General features: G+C 42.8%; 1 protein-coding gene across 1 annotated transcript in view; it reads right to left on the bottom strand.

Moving 5' to 3' along the window:
- HDAC9 (histone deacetylase 9) overlaps window positions 1-18,407 on the bottom strand; it is a 328,489-nt gene extending 310,082 nt beyond the window's left edge. Inside the window, exon 1 of the mRNA XM_075271432.1 lies at window positions 18,347-18,407. Within this exon, the coding sequence (XP_075127533.1) occupies window positions 18,347-18,383 (37 nt within the window). The 5' untranslated portion in view covers window positions 18,384-18,407. The remainder of the gene's footprint in view (window positions 1-18,346) is intronic.
- Window positions 18,408-19,388: the final 981 nt, after the last annotated feature.

Raw genomic sequence — 19,388 nt, 5'->3', positions numbered from 1 at the left:
GGACAGCGCTGATTGGCCAGAGTACAGAATTCAACCAATCAGCGCTGGCTCTGCTGGAGGAGGCGGAGTCTAAGATCGCTCCACACCAGTCTCCATTCAGGTCCGACCTTAGACTCCGCCTCCTCCAGCAGAGCCAGTGCTGATTGGCCGAAGGCTGGCCAATACATTCCTACATCTGATGCCGGTCAGCCCATCTGATATAGCAGAGCCGAGTGTGCACACTGCTGAGCCAGTTCTGCTCAACTACACCGTGTGCCGGTCAGCCCATCTGATATAGCAGAGCCGAGTGTGCACACTCGGCTCTGCTACATCAGATGTAGCAGAGCCGAGTGTGCCGGTCAGCCCATCTGATATATGTAGCAGAGCCGAGTGTGCCGGTCAGCCCATCTGATATAGCAGTTCAATGCCTCCGGTGTCGTAGTTCCTGTCCCACCTCCCCTGCGCTGTTATTGGTGCAAAAAAAGCGCCAGGGAAGGTGGGAGGGGAATCAAATTTTTTTGGAGTTTGCCACGTGATGTTCGATTCGAATCGAACACATTGAACAGCCTGATATCCGATCGAACGTGTGTTCGATAGAACACTGTTCGCTCATCTCTAATATATATATAATGTTAAAAATCCATCTATTGTAAAACAGAATACATGGTGGAGGGAGATAAGGCTGTGATTTTGATGTTTCATTTAAACAGCAACAGATAGGGAAAGGGTAGGAGCAGCACACATGATTGATTTATTGACATCTGATCAATTTATTGGACACAGTACAACTACTATAAGACTCCAATAAAAGCCTATCCATCAGCCAACACAAGGAAAGAAAATGTGCATTATAAAAACCAGCACAGAGACTTGTTTTTCCAGTTTTACCCCATTCTGAATTATTGTCTTGTTTCCAAGTTCATTGTATATGGAATATTAAATTGTGCCATTGAAAAATTTGGTTTGTTCTGCAAAACACAAGCTCTGTGAATGGAAAAATAAAAAACTTAAAGGGGCTCTATCATTGGGAAAAGTCAATTTTAACTAATTGCATCCTTGCATAGGCTTTAGAAAGGCCTTCCAGACCTACCTTCAGTATGTAAATTGCCTCCGTGGTTTTTGAATAATTGTGTTTTTATTCATATGTTAATTAGACTGGTGCACGATACATCGTGCACCCCCTTTGCTATTGTTTCCTATGGGAGGCTGCTGCTGCTGATGACTCAGCTTCCTGTTTGCACACACACATAGGAGATAATAGAAGAGACGAGTGCTGCTGGGAACTTCCTGTGCTGGCTGGACGATCATTAGCATATGAATAAAAACGGACTTATTCAGAAACCACTGAGGCAATCTACATACTAAGGCTCCGTTCCCACAGAGTAACGCGCCGTGCATTCAGTGAGTGTGAACGCTCAAAACAGATGCCATTCACTTCAATGTGTGCCGGCTCACGCTTACTACACATTGAAATCAAGGGGAGGCTTTTTAACCCACCGATTTCAATGTGTAGCACGCGTGAGCCGACACACATTGAAGTGAATGGCATCTGTTTTGAGTGCTCACACTCTGACACGTGTATACGTGTCTGAATGCACCGCACATCCGTGGGAACGGAGCCTAAAGGTAGGTGTGGAATAGCATTTCTAAAGGCTATGCAAGGATGTGATTAGTTAAAAATGACTTTTCCCACTGATAGAGCCCCTTTAATGGCTTTTGGAGGACAGAGAGTAAAATATAAAAGCGACAAAATGGCTGTAGCGGGAAGAGGTTAGAACATTTCCAATATAAGGGCCTGTGTTTTGCCCATTATGTGTGATATTCTCTCATTTCCATACACATGAATAGAATACACGGGTTACAGATAGCGCTGCTCTCCATGTTACTTCTCCAAACAATAATCTACTTTTGGTACTTTTCATGCATAAATGTTTTCAGTAAATCCATTTGAGAGGAAATAGTTATGTTCTTAACCAAATCACGGGCACAAAAACACAATTTTGATTGAACATTCTCTATTAGAAGAAAGTCAGCTGAGGCAACAATAAGTATAACACATGCTATTATTGGAATAATGAATCACATAATGCTTCCTGTAAGACACAGCCTCACTGAAATTACCTTTCTGCATTTTTTTTAATCAGCAAATGGCAAAGCTAAGTAAATAAATGCAAATAAAAAAAGACTTGTATTTTATACACTTACTGGAAAACATGACCTCTGTATGTTAAAAGGGTTGTACTGTTCTTTGTTACTGACGACTTGTCCATAGGATAGGTCACCAATAAAAGATCTGCGGGGGTTCAACACCTAGGACCCCAGCTGATCAGCTACTTGAAGTGACCGGGGCACTTATACATGTATTGTGACCTCTCCATGGTTTAGCTTGTGAACCCTTTTTTTCTTAGTGGCAGTACAATGTCATTACACCCTCACCCCATATATGTGAATGAGTCAAGGCTGTACCTACGTTACATGGCCACTATAAAATATATGGCATATGATATAAACAGAAAAGGATTCTTGGCCACTGCCATACCTTCAAACAGTTGATCAGTATGGATCCCAGGAGCCAGACCCACTGATCTCTTATTGATGACCGATCCTTAGGACTGGACATCAATAAAAATGAACTGGACAACCCCTCTAAGTAATAGCCATGTGATAACGGAATCCATTATATAAGTCATACAATGAAACATATGGGCTAGGTAAGATACAATATGAACAATGACAATCTGAATTTAATAAAGGGGATCCCCTCCTCCTGCAAGAAGCACCTATTGCTGTGGAGGACCTGTCTTGTATTACATAGATACCCAATGATTGGAATAGGTCATACCTGGGCAAAAGCACTGCCCCCGGGCCATATCCGGCCCTCTTACTGATTCAGACCGGCCCGCACAGCTTGACTAGGGAGGCGTGTCTAGAGAGGTGTGTCTTAGTGCCGGCAGGACAGTGCAAGAAGATGGAGACATGTGGTGTGTGTCCTAAGGTACTGAGGGGAATGTGAGATGCAGGGTGGGGAGTGTGTGTGTGTGTGTGTGTGTGTGTATGTGTCTGTCTGTGTGTGTGCAGTAACCTAGGGGCAGAGATGGAAGGGGAATGTTATACTAGGGCAGAGATGGCAGATGGAGGGGGGGGGGGACATGAAACTGGAGGAGAGATGTTGGGGGGGACATGAAATGGGGAAAATGAAGGGGGATATGAAACTGAGGAAGAAATGGAGGGGGGGCATGAAACTGGGGGTAGATAAAGAGGACACTTAAACTGGGGGGACATTAAACTGGGGACAACTGGAGGGGGACATGTCTGCCTCTAGTTGCCCCCAGTTTAATGTCACCCTCCAGCTACCCCTATGGTTTAATGTCTGCTTCCAGCTTCCCGATTTTAATGTCCCCCTGTAGTTGCCCCCAGTTTCATGTCCCGCTCCAGCTGTCAATTTATTGCACCCCTCCAACTACCCCCACTGTTTAATATCCCCCTCCAGCTGCTCCAGTTTCATGTCCCCTCTAGTGTCCACCAGTTTACACTGGGACACCAGGAGAGGGGCTTAATACTGTGGGGCAGTTGGAAGGGAACATTATAATGTGGGGGCATATAATGGCCGGGTGACTGTAGGAGGATTATACTGTGTGGGGGCACATGGAAAAATGATTGGAAATGGGCGGAGTCAACGTAGAACTGGGTGGAGCTAATTTTGCCGTGGCGCGGCAATCTAGCATAGTTTCAATTTCTTATGCGGCCCCATGGGAAAATTAATTGCCCACCCCTGGAATAGGTAGTCTGCACTGCTTAAGGGGATTGTCTGACTCAATATGTCTCTATTCCTATATGCAGTGAAGCTAAATGTAATTAAAACTGCAGTGACTTACGGTTAAATTTACACTGCAGTCCCCTTTTCCAGGACCTGGTCACGTGGCACAGCTCGCCCTCTGTTCCATTTGAGTCTGTAGGTAAGGGAACACTGACTTATTATTTGGGGCTACTGTATAAATAACATGCATGCTCAGAAGCTTAGTTTGAGGTATCTGGATAGTCTACAGGGCGTGCATGTTACGTCACAGTAGCGCCAAGAAAGGAGCTTATTGCTGAACGATATGTCAGCAATGAAATTCTGTTATGGGGTCACTAAATTAAACTAGAAAGGAATTGAGTCCATGTGTCCAGGCCCTGGAAAGTGGGAGAGAGAATCATAAATGATAGGTCAAACTTGTACACCTCGCCCCTCCTTTTTTGTCCCTGCCCTTTTTTCCTTTTATCCCTTTGTCTGTCAATTTTATCCCAGTGTTTTTTTTCTGGTAGCATTTGCTATCATCTGTTTTCCATTTTATGATATTTTGTTTTTCCTATGTGTACTTTCTGATTCAATTATACTATATGAAAACCACCAGCACTTCCATAGGTATAACTGACATGCTGTGATTTTCAAAAATGCATTGGATTAGGAAACCGCAGAATTTCCGCTGTGGATATTTTTATGCAATGTATGGATGGAATTCACTATAATGCCATCCAAATTGCAGGGACTGTAAAATGCTGTGGTCTTTGCAGTGGCGTTTCCGCCATGGCCAAACCACGACATTTACACCATTGGAGCCCCGGGCATAAAATACAACTCAGTGTGGGTTCACACCTGCGCCCGGTCTCCACTTTGTGGGTTTCCATCTTCTGCCCAAGAAACTGTACATGAGACGGAAACCTGGCAGTCAGTGTCCACCCGTGAGCATCTTCTGCCTCTCCGTGGTCAAACCGTTTTTTTTAACCGGACAAAAAGTCCTGCAAGTCCACCTTTGTGTTCAGTTAAAAAAAAATGGTTTTGCCGTGGACAGGCACAAAACGCTCACGGGCGGTCACTTTGCAAACCCTTTCAAGTGAATGGGTTTGAAAATTAACTGCTGGTTTCTGTCTCCTATTCAGTTTCTCTGGCAAAAGACGGAAACCTGCAAAGCGGAGACTGGGAGAAGGTGTGAATTCGCCCTCTGACTGAAGGGAAAAAAAAACTTAAGTCTTCAGCAAAAAAGGGTTCTTTAGGCTGAGGCCCCACGTTGCAGAAACACAGCTTTTTTGTCGCAGATTTTGTTGCATTTTTTTTTGAGCCAAAGCAAAGAATGGATATGAAAGGAAGGGCTAATATATATAATAATAATAATATATAAGAAGTTCTTATATGTCTGCCATCTGCTCAACCCACTCCTGGCTTTGGCTCAAAAAACCGCAACCAAATCTGCAACAAAAAAAGCTGCGTTTCCGCAACGTGGGGCCTCAGCCTTACAGTGAGAGCTGTAGAACGGTCGATATCAGGATATCATCTTAGCAGAATGTAGCAGGTTGCTTTGGATACCTTTTCAAGACAGATAATATAAAAAGTTATCTAATTGTATAAAATACTTATATTTGGGCCAAACACTTAATACTTTAATTTCCAAAGCTGTCATCTGCTGCTGTATATTACAGCTTCATTGTCATATCCATACACTTTAATAAGATACATTGTTCACTTGTATAATATCTTAATTCTGTCTAGCGTAATTTTATTACTCAGCTACGATGTGAAAGTGCTGCTCATGTGCTATGTGTCACCCGAAGTGTCACCTATACCTGCCCCATGGGTCCCTGTGTGTGATACTGTGTACATACAATCTGCTCCCCCCTATAGTACTGTTTCCGGAAGGCTTGTGACATAATCAGGATGCAAATATTTCCTTCCTGACCTCACTATTTTACTGAGCAAACAAATAACAATACCCCTTATCCATTTTCCCCTGGAGAAACTTGCCATTAGGATTTTTTTTTGCAATGGGAATTAATAAGTCGTTTAGAAAACCCGTCTCTCTGGGGAAAAGTGCGGTTGTTTTCTACATGGAAGTGTTGTGTTGGAAGTCCTTGTTGCCACACAAGGGCCCTCACTTTGCATCATTCATTATAAAGAAACATTTCAGATACATTACTGCGGGAACAGAAAGAATGATGATGGGTATGTATGTATGCCGCCCGGCCAAAGCCAAAGGGGCGGCTACAAAACACTTGTTGGGTAATTTCCACAAATGGAACCAACTTATTAGCAAATCTCTAGAGGTAAATTAAATAGTTTGACACTTGGATTATTATACATGTGAAGCAACAAATCCAGCTGTTAGTAGTAATGAAGCTAAGAACAGGAAGGGACATGAAATGAGAAGCAAATGTGAAAGTCTGCAGGAATTTACTCTAATGACTTCTTACCCGTATTATACTGTACAGGGGTGTAGCTACCGGGGTGTCAGGCACAGCAACTCTGTGGCCCCCACAAATAGAGAGACACATGATGATAGTAGTGATAGAAAAGATTTACTATGATGTCCCCTGGTTTCCCCTACTGTCTGGATTATTAAGGTTGTCTACAACATTACTTTAGCATTTTCCCTCTGGCATTATCCTCTAATAGCATTATCATGGGACTGTGAGATTACGCGTTCGCAATGTCGATTTGTACATGTTGGCCAGTGTCAAACGGGCCCAAAAGAGTATCAAAGGAACACAATAATGGTCCAGCAGAAGGCCATTTTACTATGGTCATTTTTCCTAGTGGTTGAATCATTTTATCTGGTGGGTCATGATAGCATGGTGTGAATGAACCCAGTAGTGTGATGCTTACTGCAGCCTGTATATATTATCCCAATATATAACACCACCTTGTATTGTGACATCACTGTATATATTATCCCAATATATAACACCACCTTGTATTGTGACATCACTGTATATATTATCCCAATACTATAACACCACCTTGTACTGTGACATCACTGTATATATTATCCCAATACTATAACACCACCTTGTACTGTGACATCACTATATATAGTATCCCAATACTATAACACCACCTTGTACTGTGACATCACTGTATATAGTATCCCAATACTATAACACCACCTTGTACTGTGACATCACTGTATATAGTATCCCAATACTATAACACCACCTTGCATTGTGACATCACTATATATAGTATCCCAATACTATAACACCACCTTGCACTGTGACATCACTGTATATATTATCCCAATACTATAACACCACCTTGTACTGTGACATCACTGTATATATTATCCCAATACTATAACACCACCTTGTACTGTGACATCACTGTATATAGTATCCCAATACTATAACACCACCTTGCATTGTGACATCACTATATATAGTATCCCAATACTATAACACCACCTTGTACTGTGACATCACTGTATATAGTATCCCAATACTATAACACCACCTTGTACTGTGACATCACTGTATATATTATCCCAATACTATAACACCACCTTGTACTGTGGCATCACTGTATATAGTATCCCAATACTATAACACCACCTTGTACTGTGACATCACTGTATATATTATCCCAATACTATAACACCACCTTGTACTGTGACATCACTGTATATATTATCCCAATACTATAACACCACCTTGTACTGTGGCATCACTGTTTGTATAATTACTGTGCTGTAACTTCACTTAGCAGATTATCCCTGAACTGTGACATTACTGTACAAATTATCCAGCTATTATAACATTACTGTATACTTTATCCTTGCACTGTGACATCACTGTTTGTGTAATTACTGTGCTGTAACCTTCCCTTGCAGATTATCCCTGAATTGTGACATCACTGTTCTCATTGTCCCAATATTATAACACCACTGTGTGCATTATCCTTACACCGTGACCTCACTGTTTTCTAAGTGAAGTTACAGCACAGTAATTATACAGTCAGGTTACAGTGCAAGGATAATGCACACAGTGGTATTAGAATATTGGGATAATGTGGACAGTGATGTCACAGTTCAGGGATAATCTGCTAAATGAAGTTACAGTACAGCAATTATACAGATTATCCCTGACTACTACTGTATGCATTATCCTTACTCTGTGACCTCAATGCTTGTATAATTACTATACTGTAACTGCACTTAGCAGACTATCCCTGAATTGTGACATCACTGTCCACATTATCCCAATATTATATCTCCACTATGTGCATTATCTTTGAGCCATAAAATCACTATTTGATTATCCCTGAACTGTGACATCACAGTACAAATTATCCAACTATTATAACATCACTGTATACTACGGTAGTGTTGAGCGAATAGTATTCGAATCCTAGATTTGAATACCTCCGCTCCCACAGGAATGAATGGGAGCGACCGATCGCGAAGGGGTTAAGCGCCGGCCACCAGCGCCGGCTGCTCCCATTCAATCTAATGGAGCGAGATATTCAAAACTAGAGTTTTGAATACTATTCACTCATCTCTACTGTATACATTATCCTTGCACTGTGACATCACTGTTTGTACAATTACCGTGCGGTAACTTCACTTAGCAGATCATCACTTTGTCACTTCACTGTGACATCACTTTGTGCTTTATTGTTGTCTGCTAGGAGGACTAAAATAAACCTGTGTGTGTAAATAAAATATATTTTCCCTTAGATGCAATCCCTCTTATTTGAAGCCTCCATGCCTTTATTAACCATGTGCATGATACCTTAGTATTGTTAAATGTAAAGTGTTATGTTTTAGGGACTTCAAATCTGTATGTGTCATAAAGTTTAGGCAGGGTAAATGGGGTTTTCCCTTAATAACGCCCTTACAACTAGAGAAGGGCGAACCCCTCAAGATTCATTTCGCTCGGGTTCCTGATTTATTTCAGTTCAAATATATACAATATGAACCAAAGGGGTTGTCCCAGCTCAAGGATCCTATCTATACTGGTAGTTTATGTAAATTGAAGACTTTTCCTAAATATATTGCTTTCAAAATGGTGCTTTGTTTGCCTATTATGTGAACTTATTTCTTCCATTGTTTACACAGCGTTGCTATAACCACGGATCTGTGACACAGGACGTCACTCACTCACAGCTCTAATGCCAGGACAATCTGTTTAGTTATCGCTATGTAAACACACAGATAACACTGAGTCCATTCTGTAAGGCATCTGCATATTATCTGATCTGCATAAGTGTTGTGATACCTCAGTATCCTGTTCAGCAAGCTGGGGGGGAGGGAATACAGGAAGTAAGAATAACAGACAACAGGCAAACTGCTGAAACACTGAGATTGGAAAAAGCCTTTAAATTGGCTTAAAACATAGTGTAGAACACTCTCAGGACACTTAGAAACCTGGCGCTCCAGTGGGCCACACACAGAGTAAAGCCACTGCCGCTGGTTTATTCCTTAGCAGATGCGGCTCTTTTGTGATGGCAGGACCACTGCTAATAATAGCAACAGTGGTCCCACTATCATCTATCCCTGTGCTGTGACACTATGATGTCACAGCACAAGGACAGTATAAAAAATTGGTGGCAGTGGATGAAAAAAATAAAAATCCTCCTATAAGTGCTACTAATGTATCAGCCCCAGTTACTTGAAAATTCAGCATAAAAAAAAAAAGTTATGTTAAATTGCCCTCCTAAGGTCCATTACGACTCTATGGGGGTATAATGTATAAAAGATAGATTTAGAGCAAGGGTTAATTTGCTAAACTTCACCCCCAAGTCTTTTACCTCTGGCACTAGAAAGAAACAACTGTGAGATTTCCATGTTTCCTGGTGGTTAAAAGTTGGGACACCAGACATTTCCCTGAGCCAAGTAGAAAAATGGTGCATATAACCCCAAAAAGGTGAACAAATATCCTTCCCACTATTTTTTCCCTATCAGTATGTCTTTGGAGTGTGGGAGGAAATTCAAACAAACACAGGGAGAACATACAAACTCCTTACAGATGTTGCCCTAGGCAGGATTAAACCCAGGACTCCAGTGCTGCAAATCTGCAGTACTAACCACTGAGCCACCATGCTGCCTATCTTTCCCACTTTCATCAGTTATGTCTGGAAAAAACGGAGTATAGCGTGCAGGAATATATGACAATCAGAGGTATGAATGACTGGTAGACATGTCTCTACACCACACTCAAATGAAAATAACTGGAAATAGTGACCACTATGGGCAGCGCCACAACAGTCTGCAGATATTATAAGTCAAATATGCATCTCACTTCCATAGAAAAACACAGAAAATGGTTATACAGTACCACCACGATGGCCATGAACAATGCAACACAACCTTGAGAGGTGTTGCAACCCATTTAGCCCTAACCCGCTGAATATGCAAACAAAATGCAAACCCAAGCGGTTATCCAGGCAGGGTTTTTTCTTTATTTTAGAAAATAACAAAAGCAACTGACATAATGTACCAAGCAGGTCTATTTCCTGCACTGTAGATCTGATGACACAGAGAGCTCCGGAGAATCGGCCACTAGAGAATAAAGGTACAAAAATATTGTCTCAAATAGCAGGTCCAAAACCCCAGCGGTGATTAAAGCAGATGGTTCTATTTTAGAAAAGCGCCACTTATGAGACACATAGGAACAATCATGAGCCATGCCCACCCCCTGGCACCTCAGGACAACTAAGGATAAGACCGGCACAAATTTCTGTCCCGTGTTATCAATGATCCCTATGTAACTGTATTAGTGAGTGATCTATGCCTTATAGAACAAGCTATTCTAAGCCAATTTCCCAGCCAAGTAGGAGCATACAGTACTTTTCCAAAGCTGAGATGGCTTGTGAAAGGCAGCAGTCATCTTGAGTCTGTAATAAGAACCATTAAGGCTCTCCGCCTGTATATTTTCCTCCTGTTGCTGATCTAGGTTAACTTTTATGAGGTTATTATATTAGAGGAGATGTATGGGCTCCAGCACTCGGAGCAGAATAATTATGATACTACGGATAATAACTTCAGTAATAATGAAATGACACACCACATCTATTATTTCTGCAGTTTAGTGCTCGGCGTATCCTCTTCACTTCCAGCTCTATGTCATTGTAGGCTGTAACAATATATATTATTTTAATGCTCAGGCATAAAATATTCAGGGGGCGAAGTGATTTCATGCCATCGGAAACAATTTCAATGCCATCACAATTGTAGATGTTTCATGTACTATACTTGGGAACAGATTTTTACCAAACTCATGTCATAATGAATCTAGGACATGATCAACTTAAGCCTTTGAAGGGGAAACTTAGTCAACATGATCTTCTGTTTTGTCATAGATACACGTGAGAAAATCAGATTGGTCATTTATCTTAGACCGCCAGTGATTTCCCTGTGTATAGGGAGATCAGTTCCCCTTTGGCACTGCATAGAGGTTTGCGTTACTGGAAATTTAAAGGGATTCTACCATTAAAACCTCTTTTTTTGTGAATACGATGTCGGAATAGCCTTTAGAAAGGCTATTCATCTCTTACCTTTAGATGGGATCTCCGCCGCGCCGTTCCTTAGAAATACCAGTTTTTACCGGTATGCAAATTAGTTCTCTGGCAGCGATGGGGGCGGGCCCTAGCACTGAAAATGCGATGGGGGCGTCCCCACTCCAGCTCGAGAACACGATCTTGCGACGCCTCTACCTTCGGCTGGATCCTCCCCTTCTCTGTCGTCTTCCTCCTGCGTCACCTCTGACGCCTGCGCAGTTGGCTCTGACAGTGAGACACCAGCAGAGTCGAGTGCGAATGCCAGCCGGTGGCCATTTTTGGGAGGCCGCTCCTGCATTGAACTACAAGAGAAAGAACGGCCTCCCAAAAATGGCCGCCGGCCAGCATACGCAGTCGGCTCTACTAGTGTCTCACTGGCAGAGCCAACTGCGCAGGCGTCGGAGGTGACGCAGGAGGAAGACGACAGAGAAGGGGAGGATCCAGCCGAAGATTGAGGCGTCGCAGGATCGTGTTCTCAAGCTGCAGTGGGGACGACCCTATCGCATTTTCAGTGCTGGGGCCCGCCCCCGTCACTGCCAGAGAACTAATTTACATACCGGTAAAAACCGGTATTTCTAAGGAACGGCGCGGCAGAGATCACATCTAAAGGTAAGAGACGAATAGCCTTTCTAAAGGCTATTCCGACATCTTATCCACAAAAAAAAGAAGTTTTAATGGTAGAATCCTTTTAACATAATATTCTAAGAAGACTGTTATTGGCTTGGAAACGTGAAATCTGCACATAGGAAAAATTTAATATTGGCTCAGTAAGGGTTAAAAACCATAAAAAGAAGTGGTACTCACAGATATACCTGCAGAAACACCAGCATCTTCCCTATAGGTAGGGGCTCTATCACTAGGAAAAGTCATTTTTAACTAATCACACCTTTGCATAGCCTTTAGAAAGTCTATTTCACACTTACCTATTGTATGTAGATTGCCTCAGTGGTTTCTGAATAAGTCCGTTTATATTCATATGATAATTAGACTAGTGCACGATGGATGGTGCATACCTCTCTGCTGTTTTCTATGGGAGGCTGCTGCTGCTACCTCGCTTCCTGTTTGCTTCACACACATAGAAGATAATAGGAGAGAGGAGGCTGCTGGGAACTTCCTGAGCTGGCTGGAGGCTCATTAGCATATGAATAAAAACGGACTTATTCAGACACCCAGGGGTGAACCTGCTCCTTTCGCCGCCCGAGCGAAGTGCAGAAAGCCGCCCCCCCCCCCCGCCGGGAGGAGGGGGCGGAGCGGGGTGTGGCTTAGCGGAGGGGGCGTGGTATCATGAAAGGGGCGGGGCCTAACGCCGTTCGCCGGCAGAGAGCAGGCCCGGAGACTGCCTGCGCTCTGCCTGAGCGTGAGGGGAGGCTGCTGGAGCAGCGCTGCTCCAGTGGCCTCCCCAAACCACCGTTCCGTGCTAAGCCAGTCCAGGACAGCTTGTCGTGGACTGGCTTAGGTTAGCAAAAATGCCGCCCTCCCTGAGGCCCTGGCATAGTGCCGCCTGAAGCGCTCGCTTCAGGTCGCCTCATGGGAGGTGCGGCACTGCAGACTCCACTGAAGCAATCTACATACAAAAGGTAGGTGTGGCATAGACTTTCTAAAGCCTATGCAAGCATGTGATTAGATAAAAATGACTTTTCCCAGTGATAGAGCCCCTTTAATAAGGGAAGAAAATCTGCAAAAATGCAACGAAGATGCTGCAGAAAAAAACGCAATGCTTTTACACCTTGGTTGTCTTGGCTGGGGCCCCACATTGTGTAAATGTCGTGGTTTGACTCTGGTGTTTTACAGTCACAGCAAAATGAATTCCATCCACACATTGCAGAAAAATATGCACAGTGGACATCACAGCATGTCTATTATACCTATGGATATGCCGGCAATTTCCCTATAGGTATAATTAAAGCAGAAAGTCTGCAGAGGAAACCACTGCAAACTTTCTATGAAAACTGTGATGTGTTTCCACCACAGTTTTTCCCACAGAGCGTTTTTTCTGCGGTCCGTTATGTGGAGTCTTAGCGTTTTGCAGAGTTTTTGCTGTGATGTGATACGTGGAGACTTAGCCTAGTGTCACGACCTCAATACTTGTATAAAACTTGTGTGTTTTTCTGGTGGTCTGAGGTCTTCTGGTGGTTTCCTTGCCATTGGGTCATCTGTTTGGGCATTAAGTATTGGCCTTCAGAATATACTTGAGGTTCTTTGGATTGAACCTCATGTGTTGGTTGTTACCTTTATCCTATGGGACGGTTCTGGGGCCTTTATTAGGAGGAGGGCTGGCTTCACTAGTTGCCGGTTTTCGTTGTATCCAACTAGAATTCGTGGCTCAGGGAGGAAGATTCTTTGTGGAAGTTTCAACTAACTAGGAAGTGGTGTGAGTGTTGCCTTGTGTGTGAGTCTGGTTTGTCCCTCCACACTTCTACTCTTCCCTGCCCTTCAGTTCTGTTTGCCTGGCACTATCGGGTTATTTGTGAGGTTTAGGTTCCAGTTTGTTTGGCCCCAGTCCTGTGTTAACCCTTTCCTCACCTCTCCACTATCCCTCTCCTCATTCTCTTGTTGTGTACCATGTTGTGCTGTGTCTGTTGTCCAGCACATCCCACCCTGTTTGTTTTGTCTGCAGCTGCACCTTGGTTTCTGTAGGGGTGACCACCTTAGTATCCCCAGTCCCTAACTCTCTTGTAGCTCTCCCCCTATCTTTCGGCTAGGTCTTCATGTTAGAAAGCCAGGAGTTGTCGGGGCCAAGGCTAGCTTGGGAACAGCTGACCACCACCCGCAGACAGGGCCTAGCCAGCCGCCGTTGCGTAAGGGAAAGTCTCCTACTTCTGTTCCCTTAGCGGTGCAGTCTGCATTCCAGATTCTGGGTCTGGGTATAGACACAAATGTAACACCTAGCTCTGTAAAGTGACTTTCACACTACTGTTATGGATAAGACAATAGACTACGATTAAGAACGTCAAGCTTGAAACGCGTCAGTTTTTGACCACTATGTCTCATGTTTAAATCCTTTTCCTTGGAGCATATACATATTTTTTAATCATGTTTATTCAAATAAAGTAAAGAAAAACTTTTTTATCTGGAAGAAAGCCTGCTGAATCCTCTTTTTCTATTGTTCAATATTCCCTTAAATGTTGTTTCCTGGGTCGGAGGAAATTTTGGAGGTCCGAGCAGCATCTTCATCCAAGGAACCGTGAGTGTGTCTCAATTTCAATACTCAGTGCTGAGCTTTGGGCTGTGTTTCCCCTTCCCTCATTCCCTTTTTTGATAACGTTGTTGGGGCCAAGGCTAGCTTGGGAACAGCTGACTACCACCCGCAGGCAGGGCCTAGCTAGCCGCTGTAGCGTCAGGGAAAGTCTCCTTCCCCTGACAATGGACACTAACACTAGTAGTCTGAGGGACACAGATGCAGCCCCTCTCTCTGTGTCCATACCCACTGACAGATACTAGACAGAGGGGGCCCCATCTCTGTCTGTCACTTAATGTCAATTGCTTTCATCCTATAACAAATTAAATAACAGTAATGTGAACCCATCCTAACCAAAGGGTCTCATTTGTATATATATATATATTGTATTATGCAGCTTATTTTTGCAAGTATTTAGGAGGCTATACCATCTAGTAAAATTCAATCTTTTGGAGGAAGTTGCCTTTCTGTTCTCGTGTGTGTGTGTGTGTGTGTGTGTGTGTGTGTGTGTGTGTGTGTGTATATACAGTATGTGTGTGTGCGTGTGTGTAGCCAGAGCTGTAGCCTAGAGACAGTTGTATTAGAGCACTTGCTATGAGTCATTTGTTTCTACTTGCAAAGGATAAATGTTGCCTCTGTATACTTGTAGATATACTGTAGGAAAGCTCTGCTCAGTTGGATGGGCCTGGCCTTCCCTAAGTGACACATTTATTGCTCTCTTTATCGCTGCAGAGGTGATCTTAGAGAAAGGGAAATGCACCAATTTTAAAATCCTATTTATGGATATTACAAAGACAAAAAGAACTTGAGCCACTTAGGTGATGAGTCTTGTGGTATTACAGCTCGTACAATCTGGACGCCTTTTATTCCACATTTCGGCAGAGCAGTAATTCCATTCTGCTTTATCTGGCATCAAACAAACCCGCTAATTAAAGGATTCTTCTTCTATTTCTCTCTAGCAAACAAAATTGCTGTTTTTAATCCTTGGTTAAATGCTTTGTATTTCTCGAACAAAAAGAAATGCACAAATATTTATAAGGCCAAGAGCTGGAAAAATCCAAACAAATCTACAAAGGAACGATATCGTGAGCATTGACTTTTTGGGTATGCAAATTCGACACATATTCTGCTTCAAGATCCAAGGCAGAAATCATTCGGAGCAGTGTGAAGTCTCGCCGATCTTAGCTGAATTTAGTGGGACTAATCTGCATCCAGCTTATCACTCAGCTTTTCCGTGCAGAATCCTTAGTAATGAATAGCACACCGCTTATTCCTGCAGATTTGTTATCCATGTGAATATTTTACATGATATATAAACAGGATTGCACATATCTTGTTCACATATGCTGGGTGCAAACTGCTGATGGTTTTGATAAGGATTTTGACATAGAATTCACACTCAAATCTGCATCAAATCCTGTATGTGTGAACATACAGGGAGAAGAAGAGGCCACTGTGGAGATCGCTGCCCAATACGTGTCCAGCTGTCACCAAACCAGAGGAAGATGAGACTCCACGGACTGTTATACCCCAAACCACCCACCCCACCCGACCCCCATATAGCGGTCACCAACTAAGGGAGAGTTCACACTACCGTCGGTGTCCGACATGTAGTGTCCGCTCAAAATCTGTCACGGACACTAGGAGCGGACACTAGATGTGTCCGTGACACCTGTCATTCACTTGAATGGGCATCGGGTGCGTTCTTTTGCACTCCGTGCCCGTCCTTTCCTGTCCGCAAGAGAAGATGTCCGACTTCTCAAGCGGACAGAAGAACCCTGCATGCAGGGTTTTTCTGTCCGCTTGAGAAGTCGGACATCTTCTCTTGCGGACAGGGAAGGACGGGCACGGAGTGCAAAAGAACGCACCCGATTCCCATTCAAGTGAATGACAGGTGTCACGGACACATCTAGTGTCCGCTCCTAGTGTCCGTGACAGATTTTGAGCGGACACTAGGAGCGGACACTACATGTCGGACACCGACGGTAGTGTGAACGCCCCCTAAGAGAAAGATGAGACTCCACGGACTGTTATATATACTGTTGACTCTGCAGTCCTCAAGGCACAAGTTTGTATTTCACAAGCAAAATAAAGACTAGTGTAAAGAAGAAGCCATCCCTTTTGGCATATCCTTATACTCTATTTGCAGGATTAAGCAGTGCTCCAAAGAATTAGGGGGTGTTCACACTATAGTTGGTGTCCATGGCTATTGTCCATACAAGATTTTAGCAATGGACACTAGCTGGTCTGTTTGCAATTTCCATTCATTTCAATGGGATTTTATGTTATGTCCTTTAGTGTCCGTTTACAACCATGTCCGTTTTTTCAAGCGGACAATAAAATCCTACATGCAGGACTTTTCCATTCCTTTTGAAAAAATGGACAGTAAGTGTCCGTTTTTTTTTTTGTTTTTTTTTAACAATTAAGTCTATGGGCAACGGACATATAATGGACAGTAACTCATAGCCATCAGTTACTGTCCGTTATGATAGGAGTCCGTTTTTTTTTTGTTTTTTTTTTTTAAAATGGACACCTTCTGAGCGGACACCAACTGTAATGTGAACCCTTCCTAAGTGACTCTGGACACTGGGGAGAAGTCGATGATGTTCCATCCCTGTGGACCTTGTCCCCATGTCTGTCTGTTGCATATGTCCACTTTCATGTAATAATTTCTGGTGCTTACATTTCTAAACTATGACTGTATCTTTCTGACAAGCCATAGAATAACTAGAGGACAACTATTACATATTACTATACGATACAACATCATTGTCTGTATATTTGCAGTATTATATTACAAAGCTATCCATAGGTAAGATTTTGTGGATTTGTTCGGCTTCAATGGTGGAAAATCTCCTAGCACATATAATGAAGGTATCCATATACCTATCCAGTGGTTTTTGGCTTTTGTCATGCTGGTATGTATCTTTTTTTTTATTTAACTTTAAGTATACTACCCAAGATACAAATCATTTCTCAATGTTATAGCCAATAAGCAGCATATGGTACAGTAAGGCGATGCAGTGGCATACATCACAGCTTTCTGTCTGACATATATTTCGCAAAACACTGATGTGAGAACAGTCTAAGGGTGCATGCACACTACGTAACGCCGGGCGTGTATGAGAGCCGTACACGCCGGCGTTACAGCAGACTGCCGAACACTTCCCATTCACTTCAATGGGAGCGCTCGTAACAGCGGCGTTTACGAGCGCTCCCATTGAAGTGAATGGGAAGTGTCCGGCAGCCCTGCTGTAACGCCGGCGTGTACGGCTCTCATACACGCCCGGCGTTACGTAGTGTGCATGCACCCTAAAATGTGTAAGTCTAACTTCAAATCTGTTAAATTTTTTTTGTCCAAAACAGACCCATTGTAAGCCATCATCATACATTGATGGCCTATCCCCATTAAAAATCCATTGTTTCTGACTCTGTTACTGTCTCCTGTTTTCTACCTGCTCTATTGACCAAGCTCCTCTGACTCCTGTCTTGCTTTACGACTTGAGTGGATGGTCTGTAGCCTTCAGGTCAGGTAGAAGTTGTTATGAACCTTGATTTAATAAATAATTCTTGGTTTAAGTACGTAACATTCAATATGACGGACCCCAATCTCTGTGTGTAAGCTTCAATATTATACAATGGCTACCTTGCTTGAAGCAACAGTAAATCCATTTGCCCATAAAATGATGTAAACTCAGACATTGCTGCCTCCTTGTCTCACCTTGTAAATGATGTAGGCACAGATATTACTGCCACCCTCACTCTCCCTACAGCGACTTATTTTATAGCCTATGCCATCCACACAGAACACAGGTACCAGATTTATACAATGTAGTAATCATATAAAATCACATAATCACATAAAATTATAGTAGAAGGCTGACCTTGTTGTGCTGTGGAGCTCACGGTTGGAGAAGACATCTTGACCAACTTTGATATCAAATCCAAAACCTTGTACTTGGACAGTGAAAGCTGTTCCAATGATCGGTTATGAAAGATCTGAAAACCAGAATAGAAAAGGTTTGATTTTATCTATTTTTCTTAGCATTTCAGGAATGGTAATTTTATCATTAGCTATATAACCATTACATATAATATCACTTTGTATATTACTCTATCTATATGATATAATGATTTAGTGATACAATATATCTAATTAAACATCATTTCAAATTTGTCCATGAATCAAAACTTAGGCAGTGTTCACACTGCCGCTGCTGTCCGCCCCAGGGTGTCCGCTGTCTGCCCCGGAGAAATCAGACAGCTGACGGCTTGTGAGCAGTCGGCTCTAAAACCCATTCATTTGGATGAGTCTTAAAACGTGACCGCCCATGAGCGTTTTCAGCCTCTCCACCTGGAACCAATTTTTTTTCATCGGACACAAAGTTTTGCATGTAGGACTTTGTTTCCACTTTTGGAGTAGTGGTATTTTGGAGTAGTCCGGCCAGTCCAGGTGCATTGGTGAGGAACAGACAGAGTCAATAATGGATAATTAGATTGGTGTTATAGCTTAGCAGACGAGAATGAGGTCAGGAATACAAACTGGAGTCATACATGGTATATCAAGCAGGAGAATACCGATGCACAATTTCAGTAAACTAAAGAACTAGGAACCTTTATTCAGACAGGGTGTGATTGGTGAAGCAGACTTTACCTTCTGAGATAGGCTGGGGAGGATTTATTGGCATGCACTTTGGCCCTTCAAGTAAAGAAGAAGTGTACACGTGCCCTGGTGGCATACAAAGGAACAGGTAGCATGTAGGTCAGGCAACTTGGATATACAGTATAGACCAAAAGTTTGGACACACCTTCTCATTCAAAGAGTTTTCTGTATTTTCATGACTCTAAAAATTGTAGATTAACACTGAAGGCATCAAAACTATGAATTAACACATGTGGAATTATATACTTAAAAAAAAAAGTGAG

This window comes from Leptodactylus fuscus, chromosome 4, assembly GCF_031893055.1.
Source record: "Leptodactylus fuscus isolate aLepFus1 chromosome 4, aLepFus1.hap2, whole genome shotgun sequence".
NCBI lineage: Eukaryota > Metazoa > Chordata > Amphibia > Anura > Leptodactylidae > Leptodactylus > Leptodactylus fuscus.
This window is presented reverse-complemented; position numbering and strand designations above follow the sequence as displayed.